Source organism: Bufo bufo, chromosome 6, assembly GCF_905171765.1.
Source record: "Bufo bufo chromosome 6, aBufBuf1.1, whole genome shotgun sequence".
Lineage (NCBI taxonomy): Eukaryota > Metazoa > Chordata > Amphibia > Anura > Bufonidae > Bufo > Bufo bufo.
Window position 1 is genome coordinate 61,876,321 of NC_053394.1, and position 26,364 is coordinate 61,902,684.

The 26,364-nt window shown below is 46.0% G+C and overlaps 1 protein-coding gene across 2 annotated transcripts in view; it reads left to right on the top strand.

Moving 5' to 3' along the window:
* The first annotated feature begins 644 nt into the window (after positions 1–644).
* Positions 645–26,364, top strand: part of KIF11 (kinesin family member 11) — a 52,646-nt gene continuing 26,926 nt past the window's right edge. The window contains exons 1-9 of one of the 2 annotated variants that reach the window (XM_040437467.1): positions 645–726; positions 13,354–13,450; positions 15,342–15,474; positions 16,661–16,758; positions 18,878–18,956; positions 19,094–19,279; positions 19,362–19,486; positions 23,684–23,774; positions 25,101–25,343. In XM_040437467.1, the coding sequence (XP_040293401.1) occupies positions 13,374–13,450; positions 15,342–15,474; positions 16,661–16,758; positions 18,878–18,956; positions 19,094–19,279; positions 19,362–19,486; positions 23,684–23,774; positions 25,101–25,343 (1,032 nt within the window). In that variant the 5' untranslated portion in view covers positions 645–726; positions 13,354–13,373. The remainder of the gene's footprint in view (positions 727–13,353; positions 13,451–15,341; positions 15,475–16,660; positions 16,759–18,877; positions 18,957–19,093; positions 19,280–19,361; positions 19,487–23,683; positions 23,775–25,100; positions 25,344–26,364) is intronic. The other variant, XM_040437468.1, reaches the window with a different exon arrangement.

Here is a 26,364-nt window from a genome sequence, read left to right on the forward strand (position 1 = left end):
GACCAAAATAATGATAATTACACTGCACTTTCTAATATAATATAAGTATATATCAAAACTATCACAGAAGGGACTATATCGCTAAAGTTATGTCACTTGCACTTTCTGCTATTAAGAAAAAAATAAGAAAGACTTTTTCCTTGGTATAAAAATGAAACAAACAAAAAATACTAAATAAAAAAACTAGTATAAAAACCATGTCCCATGTATCACTGAAAACCAAAAAAACGCAAAAAATGTAAATAACCTAAGGGAAAAATATATATGCCTGTACTGAAAATGTGTCAGAAAGGGGGGTGTTCTACGTCTGTGACGGGCTCCCTATATAAGAACACCCAGTGCTATGCACAGAGCAGTGCGGACAGCGCTCCCACCTCCCCATATAACAGACCCCACACAGGCACACTGCTCTGGGCTCTGCCCCTAGTAAACAGGAAGCCGTCGCCACAGCCTAGTGGGCGGGGCTTCTCACCAACACACGTGACGTCAGCAGCGGTAGCCTAAAGAAAAGCTTCTGGAGTTTTAAACGAGGTCACGTGATGCATAAACCATCCAATCCGTAACGACGTGTCATCAGCGGACCAATCCACATTCCCTAGGCGTTGCTGAGCGCTGATTGGCTGTCGCTCTCGGAAGCGCAATTTTCAAACGTCCTCAGTGTAGAGGAGAGACGGCGGCTGTGTGCGCTGTGTAACGTCCCCCGCCGAGTACCGGAGCCGCGGACAGGTAGGATGTGACTGTGTGCTGTGGAGATATTGTATGCCATCGTTCATACCGTACTGCCGAGTGCGGTCTCCCTTTTTGGTGCTTTCACCGTTCTCCCATATGGAACCATACGTTCAGCCCTGGGGGTGAAGGCCAAGTTCCGTCTGAGTTGATTTAACCTTTAAATAGACAGACTCTTTTATTTTATTTAAAAAAAAAAAAATTTCCCCTCTAAATACTTTTTTTTTTTTTAAGTAAGTGTTAAGTAATGCACAGGAAAAAAATAATTGTACTTATTTTCTGTTTATTGTATGTAAGGTGTTTCATTCCTTCCAATGTCTCCTCTGTGGCTGCACCGTGTCTGACTGCATATCTCTACTGCGCGCCGTCCCTGGCTGGTGCATGGGGTGCTAGCTGCGCAGCGCCTGCGGAGCTCTGCTTCTGCCCAGGTAGAGATTTTGGGAATCGGTTGTACCCCCATCCGTTAGTGAGTGGCGGTATATCTTAGCGTTGGGCCTCATGCACATGACTGTATTTTGTATCTGTGGATCTCACACGGATTCATTTGTTTCTATTCTGCAAAAAAAAACTGACTGTACACGGATGTCCTCCCTGAGCCATCTGCGTCCGCCTGTCCTTTCTGCAAATTATAGATCATGTTTTATGGACGAGTATAGCCATTTATACTGTTGGGAGTGAGGAAAAACTGGGGGTTGCACACGGACAGTATTTTGCCGATCCGTGGGTTTGGACCGCAGCATGGATACGGTCACGTGCAGGAGGCCTTATGATGTCCCTTGCTACAACTGGAATGTCCTGTGTAGGGAGTCATTCATCTGATGGGATCATCGGTGTCACTTGCAAACATCCAGAATGTGCGGAGGAGACTCTCTTGCTGATTGAGCACTCGTTAGTGATGGGAAGTTTGAATCTTTTAAATGAATCTGTTCATTCAAAAGAACCGATTCCTAAATTGAATCTTCGAGTCACTTGCTGAGTCGGCTGACAAGCAACTGAACTGAAACTCAGGATCTGGGGAAGAAGAAAAAAACATCCAGGGAGTGGGAAAAACGTAGGTCTGGAGGGGTAATTATTATAAATAAAATGGTTGCAGGGGGGGGCCCAGCCTTCACTCTAGGATCATGTTACACAAGACCTGCTAGAGTCTCTGCTACCTCACACTGAGCTGCTTCAAACGGATCAGCTCAGTCACATGAGGCCCCCGCCGATCAGCTGTTTGAGAAGGCAGCGGCGCTGCGGCCTTCCCACTGTTTACCGCTGGCCGAGTGATGTCACGACTTTTATCAACTGGCCTTGGCGGGGCTAAGCTCCATTCAAGTGAACAAAGCTTAGCCGCGCCCAGGCCAGTGATACTAGTCGTGACGTCACTGGGCCAGCGGTAAACAGTGAGCAGGCCGTGGCGCTGCTGGAGCTCTGCTGCCTTCTCGAACAGCTGATCGGCGGGGGTCCCGGGTGTCGGACCCCCGCCGATCAGATGCTGTTGATCTATCCAGAGGATAGATCATCAGTTTAAACAAAGTGCAGAACCCCTTTAATCGACTCCTCCAGTTCAGTGAAAGGAATCGATTCAAAAGAACGATTCGTTCAAGAACCGGACATCTCTAGCACTCATGTTCTGGCCGGCACATCGGGTCTATGAGATTGTACAGTTTGGGGTCACGGCTCGGTGGCTAGCACAGGGCTAGTGGGTTTTCTGCCCTTGAGATCAGTGATTCATTATAGCGGGAGCTGCGCTGGGTGTCAGGATTGCTTTTTAAATTCCCACACCACCGCGCCTGTGAAGAGAAGCATACTGGTCCCCGGCCCCCCATTCAGGCTCCCTGGGTCCACAGATGTCTTTGGTCGTCCAGCATGGACTGGTCATGTGTGCCACTGCAGCCAATGACTGACCGGAGTGGTGACATGAAAGCAGTGATGGGCTGCTTGGGGGGCACGTCACTGTGGCAGCGGGGCACATGAGCCCATCCAGTCAGAACGTTTACATGCAAGGACCAAAGCACTGTAAAGGTAGTGTTGGCTCCAGGGAGCAGGTAGGTATGGCTCACTTCACAAGTCCAGCGAGAGGTAATTTAAAGGGGTTCTCCAGGATTTTTATATTGACGGCTTATCTTCAGGATAGGTTATCAGTATCAGATCCATAGGGTCTGACACCCGGCACTCCTGCCGATTAGCTATATGAGGAGGTCACATTACTTCGGCCTGTGACATCACATGGCCTAGGTGCACCTCAGTGCCATTCAAGTAAATGGGTCTGTGCTTGGTAAGCTGGGGGGACGATGCGCCTCTAAGTGGGGTGGCGGGAGTTGGACCCCCACTCATCTCATAATCTTAACCTATCCTGAGGATAGGCCATCAATATGAAAATAATGGAGAATCCCTTTAAAGGGAACCTGTCATCAACTTTATGCTGCCCATACTAACTGCAGTATAAAGTAGAGACAGGTGAGTTGATTTCAGCGGTCTGTCATTTCTAAGTTAAAAGTAAGTGGTTGTCGAGAACCAACATCACAAACCTTGTAGACTGGGCCTGGAAAAGAGTCAAATCTACACGAGAAGAGTCCTGGTTATTCATGAAGTCCTGGTCTCCCTGCTGATGACTGACAGGCTTCTACCTAGTTTTCTCCCTTTCTGTCTAGGAGAGAACTGCCAATCATCAGTGTGACGAATACCGTACCCCGACTGACGCCGGACGTCAACTACGTTGAGCTCACGAGACACGGTATGGTCACTGGTTACCAAGGCGTGACGTTACACCCTCCTGGAGGAGAGGGTAAGGTCAGTCTTGGTACAGTTTTCACAGATTCTTCCTCTCCACACGGGCACAGATAGGCAACAAGCTGAGAGCCTTTTCACTGCCCCAGTGAAACAGCGCGTTCTCAGCCTGGGGAGACTGACACCAGTTTCCTGTTTGATATAAGCCTGGTCCGCTAACGGTATTATATTATACAGTGCTCCAGCCTAAAAAAAATACCTAGTAGCCATTGGCTCCTGAACTGAAAAATTTAGGAGCCAAATCAAATTTTTAGTCGCCAAATCGAAACTGAATCAAAATTTTGGTATCGTGACAACGCTATGCCGATCAGATCGGCGTAGGGTTGTTTTGAAACCAAAATTTTGATTCGCTTTCGTCACCATAAAAAAGTATTGCGATACTCAATACCGCGCAAAAAAAACAAAAAAAGCTGCGTGCATTTCGCATTTTATGAAACATTCGGCCCATAATAGAACCGTCCTATCCTATTTTTTGGGGTGACAAGTTGACTAAAAATGGCGAATGCTCACCGCATAGGAGATATTTTTGAATAATTTAATAGTTTGGACAGCGCTATGTAATATGTTTATTTATTTATTGTTTATATATTTTATATGTAAAATTGGGAAAGGGGGGATTTAAACTTAATATTTTAGGGTACTTTCACACTAGCGTTATTCTTTTCCGGCATAGAGTTCCGTCCTAGGGGCTCTATACCGGAAAAGAACTGATCAGTGTTATCCCCATGCATTCTGAATGGAGAGTAATCCGTTCAGGATGTCTTCAGTTCAGTCATTTTGACTGATCAGGCAAAAGATAAAACCGCAGCATGCTACGGTTTTATCTCCGGCGAAAAAAAAATGAAGATTTGCCTGAATGCCGGATCCAGCATTTTTCCCCATAGGAATGTATTAGTGCCAGATCCGGCATTCAGAATACCAGAATGCACCCGCACTAAATCCGGACCCATTCACTTCTATGGGGCTGTGCACATGAGCGGTGATTTTCACACATCACTTGTGCTTTGCGTGAAAATTGCTGCATGCTCTGTTGTGCGTTTTTCACGCAACGCAGGCCCCATAGAAGTTAATGGGGCTGTGTGAAAATCGCAAGCAAGTGCGGATGCGGCGCGATTTTCACGCATGGTTCCTAGGATGAAAGTCTATTCACTGTATTATTTTCCCTTATAACATGGTTATAAGGGAAAATAATAGCATTCTGAATACAGAATGCATAGTAGAAGGTCAATATAATAAACATTGGTGGCGCAGTGCGCCCCCCCCAACACTCCAGTATAATAAACATTGGTGGCGCAGTGCGCCCCCCCAACACCCCAGTATAATAAACATTGGTGGCGCAGTGCGCCCCCCCAACACCCCAGTATAATAAACATTGGTGGTGCAGTGCGCCCCCCATCACCCCAGTATAATAAACATTGGTGGTGCAGTGCGCCCCCATCACCCCAGTATAATAAACATTGGTGGTGCAGTGCGCCCCCATCACCCCAGTATAATAAACATTGGTGGCGCAGTGCGCCCCTCCAACACCCCAGTATAATAAACATTGGTGGTGCAGTGCGCCCCCCATCACCCCAGTATAATAAACATTGGTGGCGCAGTGCGCCCCCCATCACCCCAGTATAATAAACATTGGTGGCGCAGTGCGCCCCCCATCACCCCAGTATAATAAACATTGGTGACGCAGTGCGCCCCCCATCACCCCAGTATAATAAACATTGGTGGCGCAGTGCGCCCCTCCAACACCCCAGTATAATAAACATTGGTGGCGCAGTGCGCCCCCCATCACCCCAGTATAATAAACATTGGTGGCGCAGTGCGCCCCCCCATCACCCCAGTATAATAAACATTGGTGGCGCAGTGCGCCCCCCCATCACCCCAGTATAATAAACATTGGTGGCGCAGTGCACCCCCCATCACCCCAGTATAATAAACATTGGTGGCGCAGTGCGCCCCCCATCACCCCAGTATAATAAACATTGGTGGCGCAGTGCGCCCCCCCTCAAAATAATAAACATTGGTGGCGCAGTGTGCCCCCCCCCCCCCAATATAATAAACATTGGTGGCGCAGTGGGCAGTGCCAATGAGGGTTAAAAAATAAAAAAATAATTTACTCAACCCTAACCCGCCTCCTGTATTTGTATAAGAAACGTTGGTGGCACAGTGCGCCCCCCCCCCCCTCCAAGTATAATAAACATTGGTGGCTCAGTGCGCCCCCCCTCAAAATAATAAACATTGGTGGCGCAGTGCGCCCCCCCTCAAAATAATAAACATTGGTGGCGCAGTGCGCCCCCCCAATATAATAAACATTGGTGGCTCAGTGGGAAGTGCCAATGAGGGTTAAAAATAATAAAAGAAAATTTACTCACCTCCTCCAGTTGATCCGTAGCTGCCGGTCTCCTGTACTTACTACTTTCTTCAGGACCTGTGGTGACGTCACTGTGCTCATCACATGATCCATTACCATGGTGATGAGCTCAGTGACATCACCACAGGTCCTGAAGAAAGAAGTAAGTACAGGAGACCGGCAGCTATGCGATCAACTGAAGGAGGTGAGTTAATTTTCTTTTATTATTTTTAACCCTCATTGGCACTTCCCACTGTGCCACCAACGTTTATTATACTGGGGGGGGGGGGGCGCACTGTGCCACCAACGTTTCTTATACTGGGGTGTTGGGGGGGGGGGGGGGGGGGCGCACTGTGCCACCAACGTTTCTTATACAAATACAGGAGGCGGGTGCCGGAATCAAATAGCCGGCACCCGACCTTTGTGACAGGGGGCTGCGATCAGCTACAATTAACCCCTCAGGTACCGCACCTGAAGGGTTAACTCAACTGCAGCGGATCGCAGCTCCCTGTCACAAAGGTCGGGTGCCGGCTATTTGATTCCGGCACCCGCCTCCTGTATTTGTATTACAGGTCAGTTATCTTCATTGGTGGCGCAGTGGCCACAGCCCCTCCCCTCCTCCTCCCGTCTCTTCTTATTGGTGGAGGCGGCAGCAGCAGCACAGGGGGGAGGGAGAGACTCCTCCTGCGCTGCTGAGAACTATCATCTCCTGTGCCGCCGCTTTATTGAGCAGAGCTGCGGCGGCGGGTCTAGTCGCAAATGGCAACAAGACTAAAAAGTCTTGTCGCCATTTGTAAATTCTAAGTCGCATTGGCGACCATTTTGGTCGCCATCTGGAGCCCTGCGTGTGTTAGGCTACTTTCACACTCACGTTTGGTAAGGATCCATCATGGATCTGCACAGACGGATCCGTTCAGATAATACAAAAGTCTGCATCCATTCAGAACGGATCCGTTTGTATTATCTGTAACATAGCCAAGACGGATCCGTCATGAACACCATTGTAAGTCAATGGAGAACGGATCCGTTTTCTATTGTGTCAGAGAAAACGGATCCGTCCACATTGACTTACATTGTCAGTTTGGCTCAGTTTCGTCAGACGGACACCAAAACTCTGCAGGCAGCCTCCAGAGCAGAATGGAGACGAAACAGAAGCAAACTGATGCTTTCTGAGCGGATCCTTTTCCATTCAGAATGCATTAGTGCAAAACTGATCCGTTTTGGACCGCTTGTGAGAGAGCCCTGAACGGATCTCACAAACTGAAAGCCAAAACGCTAGTGTGAAAGTAGCCTTACAGAGTGTGGGGGCCATTTAAATGGGTAAAACCTTTTTTTTTTTAATAGGCTTTATTATTATTTTGAAAATCAAGAGTATACCAATCAGACACAGGGAATTTCCACCATAGTAGGAAAAACAGTATCAGTCATTACAAGTAGGATACATATCAAAATCATTGCTCACCCTTTAGATTGGTAAGTCCGTTGGTGGTATTCCCCCAACTGGCATCCACATTCAAACACCATTCACCCGGGCAGTGTCTTGGACCATTCATAGCTGATCTAGTTTAACATTCCGAAACCGAATTTGCACTTAACCAAGTGCCCCAAATTTTCTGGAATTTCTCCGGAACCCCTCTAGCTTCATACGTTAGTTTATACATGGGAAGGGCCTCGTTAATAATTTGGATCCAGTGTGACACACTCGGCTTTTTGGGGGGGCTTCCAGTTGAGTAGCATCGACTTCCTTGCATAGAACATCAATAGCCTATACAAAATTCTATCGTATTTGGTTTGAAGAATGTCATTAACCAAACCTAACAAGCTAACTTTTAGTGCAACCACCGCTGGGAGTCCCAACCTAGCGTTAAGATACCTGTGCAGATACGCCGTCCAGAACTCCTTAATAACTGAGCATTCCCAAAATATTTATTCATCTTAAGGGCTCACTAGAAATAACACTATACACAAGGAATATATACAGTGGTCTGAGGTTACAAATGCAGGTAATATGGTACAAACGGGGTTAAGCAGAACAAAAGTCAGTTTACCAGATGGATGAATCATTTTGGGTTGTGATGAGTTCTTAGCTGTATTCACATGGAGGGCTGTGATGTCAACAGGTTGCAGGTCCCTCTAAACACATGGCTTGATGTGACCCTCCTTCAGAGAAAAGACCCACCCGCTTGCTGGCACGAGCCTTTTAAACTGTAGCCGGCCTCTCCTCTTCCCGCCTCTGGGAAGGGTCCCCCCTCCCTGCTGATCCTGGCAGCTCAATGACCCACAAAACCCTTTAGGGTTCATAGCTCCAGACCAGAAGGTCACAGGGAGATAGTTCTGGGACCAACAGACCCACCTGGGTTCTGGCTACAAGTAGAGTCCAAGCATGGTACCGTTATTTAGTTTCTGTGGGGATATATGTATATCTCCCTTCCCTGGAATCCCACCACCAAACCATGACCACAGGCCTGTTCATCGTTGCCACAGGGACACAAATGTGTATTCGGTTTGTGCCTGTGATGGCCGGGCGATTCATAATTCCTTATGAACTGCTGGTCCCAGAAAGTCTGATAATTTCCATTGAACTGGGGAAAGGACTAGACCTTAGGTAGAGAGGTCTTTCCTGTCCCATTAGGATACTTTCACACTTGAGTTTGGTGCGGATCTGTCATGGATCCGCACCGATAGTACAAACATCTGCATCCGTTCAGAACGGATCAGTTTGTATTATCTTTAACATTGCCAAAACGGATCCGTCTTGAACACCATTGAAAGTCAATGGGAGGCAGATCCGTTTTGCATTGTGTCAGTGAAAACTGATCAGTCACCGTTGTGTGTAAGGACGGATCCATTTGCCTCTGCATCGCCAAGCGGACACCAAAACGCCGCAAGCAGCGTTTTGGTGTCCGCCTACAGAGCGGAATGGAGGCAAACTAATCCGTTCAGAATGCTTATCCATTCAGAATGCATTAGGGCAAAACTGATCCGTTTTGGACCGCTTGTGAGAGCCCTGAAGGGATCTCGCAAGCGGAAACCAAAACGCCAGTGTGAAAGTAGCCTTAGTTGGGTTCCTGGCTGAATGTAAGTGTGAAAAGTTGTAAACACTGGTGGACTGAGGTTTTCTGCCATCTGCTGGCTTTAAAGCAGGGCCCTCCTATGGAGTTCACTACCTCTGCTATCTGACCGCTGATGGCTGGTGTGGGTACATGGCGGACATAAAATATGAATCCATATTCCTCACAATCAGCAGATGGGTGAGTGAGCAGGAGATTATGAATAACCAGGACTCTTCTCAGGTAGATTTGACTCTTTTCTAGGCCTGGGCTGCAATGATTATGATGCTGGTTCTCAGCAACCACTTACTTTTAGCTGATGAGTGGCACACCGCTGAGATCAGCATTTCTGTCACTATTTTATGTGGTCCTAAGTGAGGTCAGTATAACATTTAGGGATGTCCTGATACCAGTATTGGTATCTGGACCGATACCGGACATTTGCACGAGTACTTGTACTCGTGCAAATGTCCCTGATACCACTGCCGATACCTGTGTGCCGCTTCTAAATGTGACTGTGTCCGTTCGCGGCCTGCCCCTGCATCTCGCACAGCAAAAACAGCTTCTTCTTGCTCCCAGTCTCCGCCCCTCGCCCTGATTACCAGCGGCCTCCGCTGTCCCCGACTCCTCACATGTTTAAGACTCCGCCCACAGCCATCCGACGTGACCAGTTCTGCATGTGGTGTCTGGAAAGAGACTTTTCCCGCGGCTGCTCTGATTCACACTTTCCGCAGCGGCCGCCACCGTCCCCGGCATCTCCCCCCATGTTCCCACCCACAGACATCTGACCTCCGGCCTCCTCAAACAGAGTTCGCCTGCCAGTAGTTTTAAAAGTTATAGGAACCGACCCTAGTAAGTGTATAAAGCTTAGTTAGAATATTATAACCAGCCTAAGTGGTCACAGACAGAAAGAAATAAAGGTGATAGTGTCTGTCTTCTATGGCCCTGGTCCTTCCCTTCCTGCAAGCTGCACATTGATCTCTAAAAGCAGGCATTAGGGCAAGAAGAAATATACATTACTGTATGATGGATATACATTACTGATCCTGACTCCTTACAGTACGTCTCCTTGTGGCTGCCCCCGTACAGTGTAACGTCTCCTTGTGGCTGCCCCCGTACAGTGTAACGTCTCCTTGTGGCTGCCCCCGTACAGTGTAACGTCTCCTTGTGGCTGCCCCCGTACAGTGTAACGTCTCCTTGTGGCTGCCCCCGTACAGTGTAACGTCTCCTTGTGGCTGCCCCCGTACAGTGTAACGTCTCCTTGTGGCTGCCCCCGTACAGTGTAACGTCTCCTTGTGGCTGCCCCCGTACAGTGTAACGTCTCCTTGTGGCTGCCCCCGTACAGTGTAACGTCTCCTTGTGGCTGCCCCCGTACAGTGTAACGTCTCCTTGTGGCTGCCCCCGTACAGTGTAACGTCTCCTTGTGGCTTCCCCCGTACAGTGTAACGTCTCCTTGTGGCTTCCCCCGTACAGTGTAACGTCTCCTTGTGGCTGCCCCCGTACAGTGTAACGTCTCCTTGTGGCTGCCCCCGTACAGTGTAACGTCTCCTTGTGGCTGCCCCCGTACAGTGTAACGTCTCCTTGTGGCTGCCCCCGTACAGTGTAACGTCTCCTTGTGGCTGCCCCCGTACAGTGTAACGTCTCCTTGTGGCTGCCCCCGTACAGTGTAACGTCTCCTTGTGGCTGCCCCCGTACAGTGTAACGTCTCCTTGTGGCTGCCCCCGTACAGTGTAACGTCTCCTTGTGGCTGCCCCCGTACAGTGTAACGTCTCCTTGTGGCTGCCCCCGTACAGTGTAACGTCTCCTTGTGGCTGCCCCCGTACAGTGTAACGTCTCCTTGTGGCTGCCCCCGTACAGTGTAACGTCTCCTTGTGGCTGCCCCCGTACAGTGTAACGTCTCCTTGTGGCTGCCCCCGTACAGTGTAACGTCTCCTTGTGGCTGCCCCCGTACAGTGTAACGTCTCCTTGTGGCTGCCCCCGTACAGTATAACGTCTCCTTGTGGCTGCCCCCGTACAGTGTAACGTCTCCTTGTGGCTGCCCCCGTACAGTGTAACGTCTCCTTGTGGCTGCCCCCGTACAGTGTAACGTCTCCTTGTGGCTGCCCCCGTACAGTGTAACGTCTCCTTGTGGCTGCCCCCGTACAGTGTAACGTCTCCTTGTGGCTGCCCCCGTACAGTGTAACGTCTCCTTGTGGCTGCCCCCGTACAGTGTAACGTCTCCTTGTGGCTGCCCCCGTACAGTGTAACGTCTCCTTACTCTCCTTGGAACCTCAAGTGTTTTTTTTTTTTTTTTTTTTATTCATGTCGCCCATGACTTTGCCCACAGACATGTGATACACTGCCTCTTGTACTTAAACAATGTTATAGTTATGTTTTTGGGCCTTTTGGTTGGTCAGTGGTCACAAAATACATGTGTGTGTGTGTGTATTTTATTGTTAAAATTGGTATCGGTGAGTACTTAAATAAAAGTATCGGTACTCGTACTCAGTCTTAAAAAAATGGTATCGGGACATCCCTAATAACATTGATGACCGGTTCCCTTTAATACAGAAGGCGATCCTGGCATCTCCTTTAAGTGGCATTTGGCTTTTAGTATTTTGGGGTACATCCACACGAACTGGCAATGCTGCGGACTTGCAGACAGGAAATCCGCGGTCTCGGGCATGTGGATGGGATTTGAAGAGACGTCATGCAGAAGTTGTCTGTGCGGACATTGACCTGTGATGTCAGGAGCTGCTGCTGATTTTCCCACAGATTTCACTCCTTTCAATGTAGCGAGAAGGCATCCACAATAAGATCTGTGTCTAAATCCTTTAGCAGGTAGACTTTTCCACTCTGTGTGGACCTTACATCTAATAAGTACAGCCACCTCCTCTCTCTCCCCTGACGGCTGATATCTGGGAAGTTGGATTCAACTGTCCGATCCTTTTGTTAGCGGGGGAGATAAGGGGCTGCCAGAGGAGCCTGGCGGCAGCTTTCTCTCCTCTCCTCATTTACTACCCTCAGCTGAGTCTGCATGTGTATGGGAGAACTGGGAGATATGGCTGTCATCTGAATGTTCGTCCGGAGGCTATCTAATCAGTGTGGCCACCTTTTAAAGACATGTCTAAGTAGCTACCTGCACTCCCCATAGCAGCAGGGAGCAGACTATGGCAGCCAGGGCTTCAGTAGTGTCCTGGCTGCCATGGTAACCGATCGGAGCCCCGCGATTACACTGCTGGGGCTCCGATCAGAAGCTGCCATCTTAGGGCCACTGCCACCAATGATTTAATCGTGTGATTTAATACTTAGAAGGGAGGGACTGGGGCCTCTCCGCCACCAATGAATATAGTTAATATACCTGAATACAAACAGCCTGCATGTGCCGGCCATATCCCATACTTGGCCTCTATTACTGCGCGCCTTGATCTGCCACAATTAACCCCTTTAGGACCTGAGGGGTTAATTGCGGTGGATCACAGCGTGCAGTCATGGAGGCCGGGTATGGGATATGGCCGGCACATGCAGGCTGTTTGTATTCAGGCATATTAACTATATTAATTGGTGGCGGAGAGGCCACAGTCCCTCCTCCTACTCTCCGTTCTCATTGGTGGTCAGCGGCAGCCGCACACAGTGGGGAGGGAGAGATTCCCTCCTTCTCCACTGTGCTGACTCAGGAGAACATGGTGCGTGCAGAGAGCGGCGCATGCCATGTTCTACCACAATATGGAGATATAAACTAAATCTTTATCGTTGGCCAAAATTATATCGCATATAGTCTATATCGCCGACCCCTAATTTCCCATGTAATAACAATTCTGGAGCATCTATTCTCATTTCTCTGTTGTGCCACTCCTTTATTGATCTTCCTAAAAGTGTACAAATAAATTGCCAGCAGCTTGCAGTAAAGGTCCAGATGGTTACCAGTTGGGGGTGTGTCCAACACTGGGAACACTGGGCAGAATTAGACACACCCACTACTGATAACACTCAGCAGTACCCTTACTGCAGACTACTCGCAATTTATTCGTGAACTTCTAGAAGGAATAATAAAAGAACGGCACAACATAGTGATGAGAATGGATACTCCAGAATTGTTAATACTTGGGGAATGCAAGTAGTTACTGAAAGAGGCATGTCTGGAGAGGGGACGGGTCCTCTTTAAAGATGACCTTTCACCGGATTTTATTAATTGAGTTAAGTACCTGTACTTGCGGGGTACCTCCCCGCTGATGCTGCCACCCTGCCTGTTTTGTTGAAATATCGCTCCTACCCCATGCTGTGCCCCCCGGTATTTTCCCCGCTCAGGAGCAATGGGGAGTAGATAGTCTTTCTCTGTGGGCGTCCCCTTCTCCCCTGGCTGTAGCGCTGTCCAATCGCATCTGAGAGCGTCACAGCCAGGGAGGTTTTCAACACTTAGGCCTGCAGTGGTCATATGTATTGGTGAAACACTAGAATGTAAATTCTTGATTTGTTCCCCAGTAGGTCACCTCCTTGAGGCCATGTTATCCCAACCTTCTACCATGTCCAGCAAGAAAGACGACAAGGGGAAGAATATCCAAGTGGTGGTAAGATGCAGGTACGTGCCATGCTTCTGTGTAATTCTTAGGCTGTGTTCACACATGTCAGATTGACGTACTGAAAATCCAGGGCAAAAATTTGAGGCTTGTACTCATATACACTCGGGATGTGTTGCGGGTTTGCTGTAGACTACCCCTCTGTTATTTAATGGGACTCCTCCTCAGTGTTTCTGCCCCAAATAATTAGCATGCTACTTACTTCCATGGCAGAGATTTTATCTTTATGGAGCTGAAAATCCTGAAAACCTCTCATTACATGGGAACAGGGTCGTGGAGTGTCGGATTTTATGCTGATTTCGGAGTGGATTCTATACGAGACTTGTGAGCATAGCCTTAGGCCCCTTTCACAGAGGCGAGAATTCCAAACGGGTGCAATGCATGAGATGAATACATTGCACCCGCACTGAATCCGGACCCATTTACTTCAATGGGGCTGTTCAGATGAGCGGTGATTTTCACGCACCACTTGTACTTTGCGTGTTTTTCACCCAACCCAGGCCCTATAAAAAAGAATGAGTCTGTGTGAAAATTGCAAGCATCCGCAAGCAAGTGCGGATGCGGTGCGAATTTCACGCATGGGTGCTAGGAGATGATGGGGATGAGCAACCCCGGACTTCATTAAAGTAAATTAACTGTATTATGTATAAAATGGTTATAAGGGAAAATAATAGCTTTCTTAATGCAGAACGCTTACTAAAATGTGGATTGAGGGGTTAAAAAATAAAATAAAAATTAACTCTCCTCATCCACTTGATCAGGCAGCCGGCATCGTCTTCTTTCAGGACCTTTTGATGACGTAATCGCACTCACCACGTGGTGAGCGCGATTATGTCATCAAAGGTCCTGAAAGAAGACAATGCCGGCTGTGCGAACAAGTGGATGAGGAGAGTTAATTTTTAGTTTTAGTTTTTTAACCCCCTCAATCCACATTTTTGTAAGCGTTCTGTATTAAAGAGTAATATTATTTTCCCTTATAACCATGTTATAAGGGAAAATAATAAAATCTACAGGACACCAAACCCAAACTTCAGTGAAGAAGTCCTGGTTCGGGTCTGGGTACCACATTCAGTTTATCATGCGCGTGCAAAACGCATTGCACCCGCACGATAAAAACTGAACAACGCAATCCCAGTCAAAACTGACTGAAATTGCGTGTGCACTTGCGCTGTTTTCCCGCAATGCACATGTGACGCATCTGGAGCAAATCCGGGACGCCTGTGTGAAAGATGCCTTGGGGTACAGCTAAAAACGGACAGAGATGACTTTTCATTAATATCACTCCTAATTTGAAAAATCGACTACCAAAGTTATTCAACAAAGTCACGCTCGACTTTGCAAAAAACTAACTTCGGTTCATCGGAGCCCATACATTTTAATACTGTACGGACACAGATCTCCCCATTCACACGTCCACAATTTCGTTCCGCATTTTGCGGAACGGAATTACGGACCCATTCATTTTTATGGGGCCGCACGAAGTGCTGCCTGGTTACGGAATTGTGGACCCGCACTTCCGGGTTCGTAATTCCGTTTCCGAAAAAATGTAGAACATGTCCTATTCTTGTCCGCAATTGCGGACAAGATTAGGCATTTTCTATTAAGTGCCGGCGATGTGCGGTCCGCAAAATGCGGAACGCACATTGCCGGTGTCCGTGTTTTGTGGATCTGCAAAACACTTACGGACGTGTGAATGGACCCTAAATTTGAAGTTTTAAACGAAGCCACTTCAGATGTAACATCCGAAGATCGCTTCGCTCAACACTAGTTGATATATCAGAAGGGGCATTTACAGAAGTGCTGAAGCTTGACAGATATGATATTAAAACGATTATCAAATTCGTTGCAATTGTCTTGATGCCGGTCTGCCATCACTTCTATCTTTCTTTTCAGACCCTTCAATCAGTTGGAGCGGAAGGCTAACTCTCATTCAGTGCTAGAATGTGAAACCCAGCGCAAAGAAGTTTCCGTCCGGACTGGTGGAATAAATGACAAACTGGGCAAGAAAAACTATATGTTTGATATGGTAGGTGACTGTGTATGCGTCAGCACTTGACGGGGTTTTCCAGGTGTACACCTGTCCTCAGTATCTGATCACTGGGGGGCTGAGTACCGGCACCCCTGCAGGTGAGCTTTTTGATGAGGCTGCCTCACTTCCTTGAGTGCCGTGACCTCCACCATTCATTGTACAGTGCCTGTTTTGCTATTCCTAAGGTGGTTTAGTCTGATCTGTAGAAGTGCCTTTTATGCAATGCTGGTTATGGGCTGAATTGTGTTGCATTAGACTATAAATTTTGCTGGAGTAATAGCTCCTATACATTGGGGTAGCTAGAAATCTTCCTGTGCCATCTACTAAGTGGGAGCCCATCATTGTAACAGCTCTGTGGGTTCAGGGTGGCATCACGCCACAGGCAAAACTCAGAATAACTTTGTCTAAACCCCCCAACTTCCTAATTTTACTCCTTTATTGCATGTCATTTTTTGTGTATCCGCTCCTGTGAAGGTGTCTGTAGATTATATATGTGGCAAGACAGAAGTTCTTTGAGGACAGGAAAGTCATAACATGATTATAGAAGGGTCATTTTGAGCCTGAAACGCATAAGCAGTGGTCATGCTCTTGTGTGGATCTTATAGTGTAGGGATCATCCAGCTGTTGTGAAACTTCAACTCCCAGTATGCACACTTGCTCTGCTCTTCTAAGAACTCTCATAGAAATGAATGGAGCATGCTGGGAGTTGTAGTTTCACAACAGCTGGAGTGCCGAAGGTTGCTTATCCCTCTTATAGGGACTCTCTGAGACGAGGAACCTCTTGATATTGCCACAAAGGTTGTAAGGATTAAGAAGAAAGATTACCCATCACCAGCAGTCTGGTTCCATTGCCAAACTCCCTTCTCTATTTCTGGTCCCTGCTGGACCGGAAATGTGATACATGGGGTCCAGAAGCAGAGGAGAGAAGAGCTCTACACTGGAACCAGAGCACCACTGACGGTTGAGGTTTTTTTTTTTTTTTTTTATCCCTACTGTCTAACCATACTAAAAGAATGGATCCTGGTCTTGGAGAACACCTTCAATTGGAAATCAACATCTGAATTTTCATTTATATCGGATGCTGGATTTTGTCTCTTCTTTTGCTATCAAGACTGCAGACTGTATTTTCACTCTTTCACTCATGATGGCAAAACTTGGTACTAGGTTTGTTTGTCTTTTTTAGGTATTTGGCCCTTCAGCTAAACAAATTGAAGTGTACAGAAGCGTAGTCTGTCCCATCTTGGATGAGGTTATTATGGGCTATAATTGCACCATTTTTGCGTGAGTATCTTTTCCATTTTTTGTGGTGTTTTTTTTATGCTTTTTGTGACAACAGAAATATTCCATTTGGGTTTAAGAAATTGGTTCCTTTGCCAAATAATAATTACTATGAGATGGTTGTTACCTATGGGGTTTCTGTCGGCTTTGTTTTATATGATTATTATAAATTATCATTATAAAATGGTCTAAATTGCAGTATGCTCATCAACGTGATCCATATAGACACAAATAAGTGCAGTCTTTGATACCAGCAATTCCTGGCCCTTCTGATACGACACATACTCAATAAAGATAATCTGTCAGCATGATCAACCCTATTAAACTAGGCATACAGCCTGATGAGGTTGATCGTGCTGATAAAAACCATATCCTTATTATGACTCTCCATGACCCACAAACAAAGGGATCTAACCATGTCTTCTGCAATGCCCTTAAAATTCAGTCTAAGGGCAAAAGAATGAGGAGACATGGCTCATGATGGTATTTATTCCTCTTCTGACCTCAAACGGCAGCAGACCCCTTTTACTAAGCGGCAAGACCTGGGTGTTGCCCTTACCACCTAAAAATACAAATAAACCAATAGGATTCTGCCACATAGATCTATATGTCCTCACAATATACCATAGTGCGGGAAAACCAAAACAAAGGAATTCATGTCTACATACATGACGTCCCCTCTGTAACCATCCAGCTTTTATTCCAAATGCCTAGTAATATCCAAGATTTAATTATGTTTAATCCCACTATATCACCGTTGTGGTGGACTCGAGCTGTCCTTGAATTATATGGATAGCCATGTATCTAAATGGTGCCATGTAACGATACATATCCCCTGCAGAGGCTGGCTCTCTCCTGGCAAAATCATATGTATGCCAGAGGGCGTGGGACGCAATCCGAAAGGGATTCGGAGAGATTTATCAAACTAGCTTAAAATAGAACAACCCCCACAACTACAGAAGTGATATCCCAAATGAAATACATGATGTGTATGGAAAGAATATATACATTAAGTAATAAAGAAAAAAGAAAACATCATTTCTTTAAAAAATGGAAAACTTTTATTGAAACACAATTGCAAACTCACGAAATAGAAAATCTGACTCCATTCCACCACACAGAATGGTATAATGTAGAAAAATTAAAAAAACACCCTAGTGAAACTAAATATTTAAAACCTTTATAAAATGTGCGCATGTGTTACACCTGTCTTAATATTAAGTTATTTATATACGTGTATGTATGTGTGTATATATGTGTGTGTGTGTGTGTATATATATATATATATTTTATATTATGACTTGTAATGAAAATTACAATAAAAAGATTATTTTTTTTAAAAACTGGCTTAGTTGCCCATCCCAACCAATCGGATTCAACCTCTCATTTTCCAATAGAGCTCTGATAAATGAAAGGTGGAATCTGATTGCTATGGACGACTAATCCAGTTCTACTTAACATCAGTTTTGATAAATCTCCCACATTTTCTCTGGTGATCCGGCTAATTTTGGCCTCCAGTATCTGAAGGAATTGAACCAACTCGGCAATAAGACACCGTTGGACACAATTGGGATACGCCAGGCAGGAAAACCAAAGAAAATAAATCTTTTTGTTTAGATACATAGGGCCAGATTTATCATTAGCTCAAGTCAAAATAATGGAGTGAAAGTCACAAATTTTTGCGCAATTGCTAAAACTTCTCGCCAATTGCTAAAACCACTATGCTCGCCAGTTTTCTGAAAGTGGGCGTTTTCTTATGTAAATAAATCTAGACAGATTTACTATTGCGACTATTTAAAAAAAGTCAGAAAGAAATTTTGCAATTTCACTCCAGTGAGGACCATGCTTATCTTGTGCGGCTTTTTAATAGAACATGCGACTTTTTCGTAAAGACGTGTGACTGTTGTAGAGCCGCTTACTGAAGGATAAACTGCTATCATCAAACCACATTTATCACAGTATTAGAGGACCATTAATAAATCTGACTTGGCCAATAGTGACTTTGGACATATGTAAGTGTAATGATAAATCTGGCCCATAATGTCCTCTCTGCAGCCAGTATGTTACTGGTAACTTCTCCTGACTACCACATGATTACCTTATGTTGTCTCCTGTCTTTCAGCTATGGTCAGACTGGCACAGGGAAAACCTTCACTATGGAAGGTGAAAGAACTGCTGATGAGGAGTTCACTTGGGAACAGGTATTGTTGTGTTTTTTATTATTGTGCCATACCAAAAAGTCAGATTTCAACAAGGTCTAGGATTATTTTAAAATGTCAGTACATTATTTTAAAAGTGTTTATTATTTTTTTTCTTTTTTTTTCTTTACTCTGTACAGGATCCTCTGGCCGGTATAATTCCGCGAACTCTTCACCAGATATTTGAGAAGCTTTCTGAGAATGGTACAGAGTTCTCTGTGAAAGTCTCTTTGCTGGAAATCTACAACGAGGAACTCTTTGACCTTCTAAGCCCTGTTCCCGATGTCAGTGAGAGGCTCCAGATGTTTGATGATCCCCGCAACAAAGTGAGTCTCTGGTTTCATGAAAATGTGTTCTTTCAATTCTCTTCAAATGCAGAGGCAGAGGTGTAATGTGACTGTCTTGTAGAGAGGAGTGATCATCAAGGGCCTGGAAGAAGTGACCGTGCACAACAAGGATGAAGTTTACCATATCTTAGAAAGGGGAGCAGCAAAGAGGACCACTGCCTCCACCCTGATGAATGCTTACTCCAGGTATCGAACTTACATATGTCTCTATAGTTCTGCAAAATCTCAAGGGTTTTTATTATGTAGTTTTATTTTGTGTATATTTTTCTGTTAAAGTGTACCTGCGCTTTGAAAAAATAAATAAAAACTTGGTATGTCATAGTGACATATCAAAGGTTTTTATCGGTGGGGGTTTAAGAGTCGAGGACTCCCGCCTCCTGTATCTGTATTAATGGTATAAAAACATTGGTGGTGCAGTGTGCCCCCCCGCCAGTATTGGATCATTGGTGGCAGTTCTGATCAGGCAGCAGGGAGAGTGTGATGTTCTATTCATCCTAATAGATCTCTATCAGGGTGAATAGGACAAGGGATTAAAAGAAATGGGAAATGGTTATTAAATTAAAAAGTGAAAAAAATTTTTTTTTTAAAAACATCAAAAAATAATTACAGTGATCCCTCATGATATACAGTGGCCTCAGGATACAATATTTTCAACTTACAATGGGCTTTTCTGACTCATCACAAGTTGAAACCAGACTTAAAGAGGACCTTTCACCAGAATAAAGTATCTAAACTGACTATATAGACGTGTAGAGCGGCGCCCAGGGATCCCCCTGCACTTACTGTTATCCCCGGGCGCCTCTCCGGTTATAGCCTCCGGTATCTTCATAGTTAGGCTCCACCCAGGGGAACCTGCCGGCGTCTTTCTATGCTGTAGCGCTGGCCAATCGCAGCGCTCAGCTCATAGCCAGGCTATGAGCTGAGCGCTGCGATTGGCCAGCGCTACAGCATAGGAGAAGGAGACTGCGGCAGGTTCCCCTGGGTGGAGCCTAACTATGAACATACCGGAGGCTATAACCGGAGAACGGAGCGGCGCCCGGGGATAACAGTAAGTGCAGGGGGATCCCTGGGCGCCGCTCTACACGTCTATATAGTCAGTTTAAAGAAGACCTTTCACCAGAATAAAGTATCTAAAGAGGCCAAAAAGAAACTAAAGGGGCAGTAGACTAATATAAAACTTCGCTTTAATTTAAATAGGAGATAAAAAGGCCCCTACTACACAAACAACAAATAAGACGTGCCCTTTTGGTAGGTTGGGCAAAAACGACACAACATACAAAAAATATATATTATAAGGGAGAAGGTCAAGGAGAGGGTAGGTAAATATAGGGGCTAGGGCTGTAATGTGTACCATCCACTGGCCCTAATACCTCCCTACTTGTCCTGTAACACCCTATATGATATCCAAAGGACGGGGTCCAAAATGCCCCGCAAGGGGTGGCCCAGACAGGAACTCTGATCCTAGTAAAAAGCCCTGTTAAGGCCCTAATCAAATGATTGATGTAGGAAAGGAGTACACACTTTGGAACACAATGAAAAAATGATAAACACAAGAAAATGGGTATACCACCAACCAGACACAGAGAGTGGATCAGTGTGGGGGCATACTCAGGTGTCCCGACGGGTTTCTTCGGTTAAAGCCCCAGGAATCTTCAGGGGACACGGGGCTAGGTGTTTGCTGTAGTCAGTCTTTGACTAAGCCTATGAATAACGAAATACATATATAATAGTACATCACATAAGTAGTCAAAGGAAAAAGAAAACCTCCCCATCAATTATCCAGTATAGGGTCATGGAAAGATAGTGACTTACTCATTTGTGGCTGCGGTCACGGTGGCTGTTGGCGCACTGAACAGCAGGACCCAGTGTGGTGGTGTCCGCAAGGTTGATGACCGGCAGTTATGAGGCGGAAACCGCCACCTTATAAAGGTTATGGGGCCAAATAGGGCGCATTTACCGGAGTCAGTGGACTTCCGGCCGTGCGCCTATTGATGACGCTCCTGCAGTGCGCCTACTGATGACGCTCCTGCAGTGTGTCAGAGGCCGCGGTCACGTGCACGGAGTATCCGGAAGTCACGTGACCGCGCCTGCGCCTCATACCCCTATCCCATGCGTTCCATGGGACTCAGGGTGGAACGCACGGCCGGCGCCCTACCCCAGCGTCATCCGGCCGCGCCTTATGGGATGCAAATGCATCACAGACGCGGTCACATGACCCAGGCACCGGCATCGGCCGCACAGGCGCAATGGTATCCCTAATGTCCAGACTGGAGGGTATATCATAACACCCCTCTGTTCCCTGGTTATTAAATGGGATAGATTAAGTGTCCTGCCTCAGCCTCTCCTACGCTCGGCAGGATACTGTAATAATATACTTATAAATGGATTGCTTCCCTATTTTACCACATATGGGAAAATCACATCCATAACAAGTAGGCGGTGGAAAGAGGGTGCGATAAGAGGGAGAGACCACCTGCTCATCGGTCCGTTCCAGACCCCTATCCCCCCTAACCTCCTCCACCTCCTCGCAGGGATGTGACAGTGTATGCCCACCGTCCCGCGTTTAAGACCAAAAATAGAAAGGGATTTATAGTTGGGAAAGTGGTCACAAGGCCCTAACAAGAGACGGAGGTAGTCACAAGAAACAGCTGAAGTTCAAATGTTCATTTAGCCCATTGGGGACAACCGTATTCAGTGTGAATGTCCACCAACATTCCCTCTGTAGGATGGATTTATTCCAGTCTCCCCCACGGATGGGCTTAGGAACATGCTCGATCCCCATAAACCTGATGGACGTAACACGTCCTTCGTGGGCCGTCTGTACATGACGTGCAACGGGGGTATCCCTGCTGTTGCGAATATCCCCATGATGCTCCCCCATGCGTTTCCGTAGCTCCCTGAATGTTTTGCCTACGTAGCGCAGGCCACATACGCACGTAATCAAATAGATCACGCCTGTGCTGCGGCAATTCAGGAATCCTTTAATATGGTAGGTAGTATTCCTGGGTCCACCGACAAACGTCTTAACCTGTGTCAAGCTATCACAGAAGCTACATCGTCCGCATCTGTGACAGCCCGTCACCAAACCATCCAGCCACGTCCGTGGCTTAGCTGCAGAAGTAAAGTGGCTGTGCACCAGTCTGTCCCTCAGATTGTTGCCCCTCCTGAATGTCAGGGAGACCGAGGGATCCAAGACCTCAGCCAGGTCTGGGTCCATAAGCAAAGTGTCCCAGTGGCGCGTCAAAATCTTCCTCACCTGTGACGCAGCCGCGTCAAAGGTGCCTACCACCCGGACAGCACTCTGAGACTCACGTTCCCTGATATTTGTGGGATGAAGAAGTTCCGTTCGTTTGCGTGCCTTGGTTCTCTCATAGGCCAGTCTGAGCGTACTATCTGGGTATCCCCTCTCCTGAAATCTAGACCTAAGGTCACGTGCTTGATATTTAAAATCCTTGTCTTCGGAACAATTACGTTTGAGTCTCAGGTACTGTCCGGTGGGTATCCCTCTCTTAAGAGGGACAGGATGACAACTGTCCCACCTAAGAAGGGAGTTAGTGGAAGTGGGTTTTCTATAAATGGACGTATTCAAACCACCTTTGTCATCCCTGATGATGACCACATCCAAGAAAGGAAGACGGTCCCTCACGATGACCGAGGTGAATCTAAGGCCAAAGTTATTCACGTTCAGTTCGGTGATCAGTTTGTTGAAATCGCTCTCTGGTCCGCTCCACAACAGAAATATATCGTCAATGTAGCGTGACCGCAGCCACCTTGCGGACACCACCACACTGGGTCCTGCTGTTCAGTGCGCCAACAGCCACCGTGACCGCAGCCACAAATGAGTAAGTCACTATCTTTCCATGACCCTATACTGGATAATTGATGGGGAGGTTTTCTTTTTCCTTTGACTACTTGTTCTGAGCTGAGCGCTGCGATTGGCCAGCGCTACAGCATAGGAGAAGAAGACGCCAGCAGGATCAAGTGGGTGGAGCCTAACTACTTACATACCGGAGGCTATAACCGGAGAGGCGCCCGGGGATAACAGTAAGTGCAGCGGGATCCCTGGGCGCCGCTCTACACCTCTGTATAGTTAGTTTAGAGGCTTTCCTCTGGTGAAAGGTCCTCTTTAAGACACGGGTGTAATAAATGTTATTTTGTGTTTTACTTATGTACACACACGTTATAGATGTTCTAAATATTTAGTTTCCCTAAGGGGCTTTTTAATTTTTCTACATTGTACCATTTTGTGAGTTTTCTAGAGTTTAAGTGTTTCAATAAGTTCTCCTTTTTTCTTTTTTTAAAGAAATGTATTTATTTTTTTATTTTTTCATATAGATTTTCTACATTTTAACATGTCTTAATTTCTTAATGCTCTCTCCATAGTCGATCTCATTCAGTGTTTTCAGTCACCATTCACATGAAAGAAACTACAATTGATGGAGAAGAGCTGGTGAAAATTGGGAAGCTTAACTTGGTAAAAATTTAGTAAATTTTTTATTATTTTTTGCAGTTGATACTTTAAGTGTGTTTTCCACTCATTAAAGAGGGTCTGTAACAGTTTGCACCCCTATCTAATTATTCATCTATTCTTATGACTATGTTGGTCCATTCCTTTATTATTCCTGCTAGAAGTTATGAATGATTTGCTAGCAGTTTTTAGTGGTGGTCCAGATGAGTGTTACCAGTTATGCGGGAAACAGCAGCAGCATTCATTTAAATGGAGCTGAATTGCAGTTTCCTGCACAGGAGGCAGATGGAAGTGTCACTTTATCATAAAAAAAAAAAAGCTAAAGAACATCTGTCCACAGGGTTGATGTAGGTCCTAGAAGTCAGAGCCCGCCAATTATAATGGTATATCTTTTAGCGATATAGTGTAACATAAAATGGGAATACCTCTTTAAAAGGGTTATGCCAAGGTTGAAACTTATTCCGTATCAACAGGATAGGGCATAAGATTCTGATGTTGGGGACCGACAGCTGGTATCCCCACCAATCACGATAACCCTTGTCTCGTCCCCACCAGGTGGAGCATGGACAATGTTTCTCTATTCTCTCTGGGACTGCTCGGCTGTCTGAGGCAGTACATAGGGGATGAATGGAGTGGCATTGTGCACACTGGACCTGCCACTGCATGCAGGTTATCTTTTGTCATGAGCATGGGGGGTCCCAGAAGTCCCCACCGATCACCTGTTTATTCCTACGTTTCGATCTTGACGTGGCTCCTTTATAGGGGGATGTCCCACAATGAATTAATTTACCTTCTTAGATCAACCATTGGTTTTCTAAAATAAATAAAGTTTCTTGTGCCTAGATTTTGCTGTTACTTGTTTTGACGCTGCTGCTCTTTTGATTCCTTCTCATGCCGTCCAGTGCTGGTGAGAGGAAGCCACTTCTAGAGCATAGATTCTTACTAGATGGCCTGTTCAATAGCAGGAATCGCTCAGCTGCTGGGGTACAAGGCCATCTAGGCTTTAGGACTGAGCGTGTGTGACCTCCAGCACTAGACACATTAGGTGGACATTATCAGAGTGAATCAGAGAACACCAGGGGGTGCTATAACAGGTATGTAGCAGTGATATCTTGGATCATAGGGGTTTAAAAACTAAAATAAAAATCTGATTACATTTTGCGCATTGCAACAGTGAAGTAATATGTTTGTGGGACACATTTAACTATAGAGATATCATTACTAATCCTCATTATAAACCTAAATATATTGGTTAGATCTCATACTCCTCTATGCTGGATGTTTGTGATCTGAACTTCTTGTCTGTAACGCCTGCTGACTCCTTCCCCTCAGGTGGATTTGGCTGGCAGTGAGAACATTGGCCGGTCCGGCGCTGTAGACAAGAGAGCCCGCGAAGCTGGGAACATCAACCAGTCTCTTCTGACGTTGGGCAGAGTGATCACCGCTCTGGTGGAGAGAGCTCCACACATCCCATACAGGGAGTCTAAGCTGACAAGGATCCTGCAGGACTCTCTGGGAGGAAGGACAAAAACTTCCATTATTGCCACAGTCTCTCCAGCCTCAATTAATTTAGAGGTAATTTATGTTCCAGTGTGCCTTTCAATGTTGTTGTTGTTTTATTGTAATTTTCAATTATAGTACATATATTTTTTTTTTTAAATAACAAATACAAGTCATAAAACAAGAATACAGTATTTATATAAATATATAACTTAACATGAATATTAAGACAGTTGTAACATATAGGCGTGTATTTTAGAAATGTTTTAAATATTTAGTTTCCCTAGGGAGTTTTTTTTCTTTCCATATTTGTGGGCATAGTCTAACATTGAAAGTAGTTCAGTATAGAGTTGTTGCGATACCAAATTTTTGATTCGGTTTCGATACCATAAAGTATGGCGATACTCGATACCACGCGAAAAAATAAACCAAAAAAGCCACGTGCATTCCGCATTCCCAAATTATTTTTTCTGTTCCAGCGTTCACCGCATAGATTTTTTAAAATATTTTAATAGTTTGGACTTTTCTGAGGTGGCGATATGTGATGTGTTTATTTATTGTTTATATATTTTAGATGTGAAATTGGGAAAGGGGGCGATTTATACTTAATATTTTGGTGGGGTTTTTTTTTTACTTTTTTATTTTATTTTAAGAGGACCTTTCACCGATTCTTACCCTATGAACTAAGTATACAGACATGTGGAGCGGCGCCCGGGGATCTCTCTGCACTTAATATTATCCCCGTGCGCCGCTCCGTTCTCCTGCTATGCCCTCCGGTATCTCCGTTCCCTAAGTTATGGTAGGCGGAGTCTGCCCTAGCGCTGGCCAATCACATTGCAGAGCTCACAGCCTGGGAGAAAATAACCTCCCAGGCTGTGAGCTCTGCGCTGCGATTGGCCAGCGCTAGGGCAGACTCCGCCTACCATAACTTAGGGACTGGTATCTCCGCCTACTATAACTTAGTGAGCGGAGATACCGGAGGGCATAGCGGGAGAACGGAGCGGCGCCCGGGGATAATAGTAAGTGCAGTGAGATCCCCGGGCGCCGCTCTACATATCTGTATATTTAGTTCATAGGGTAAGAATCTGTGAAAGGT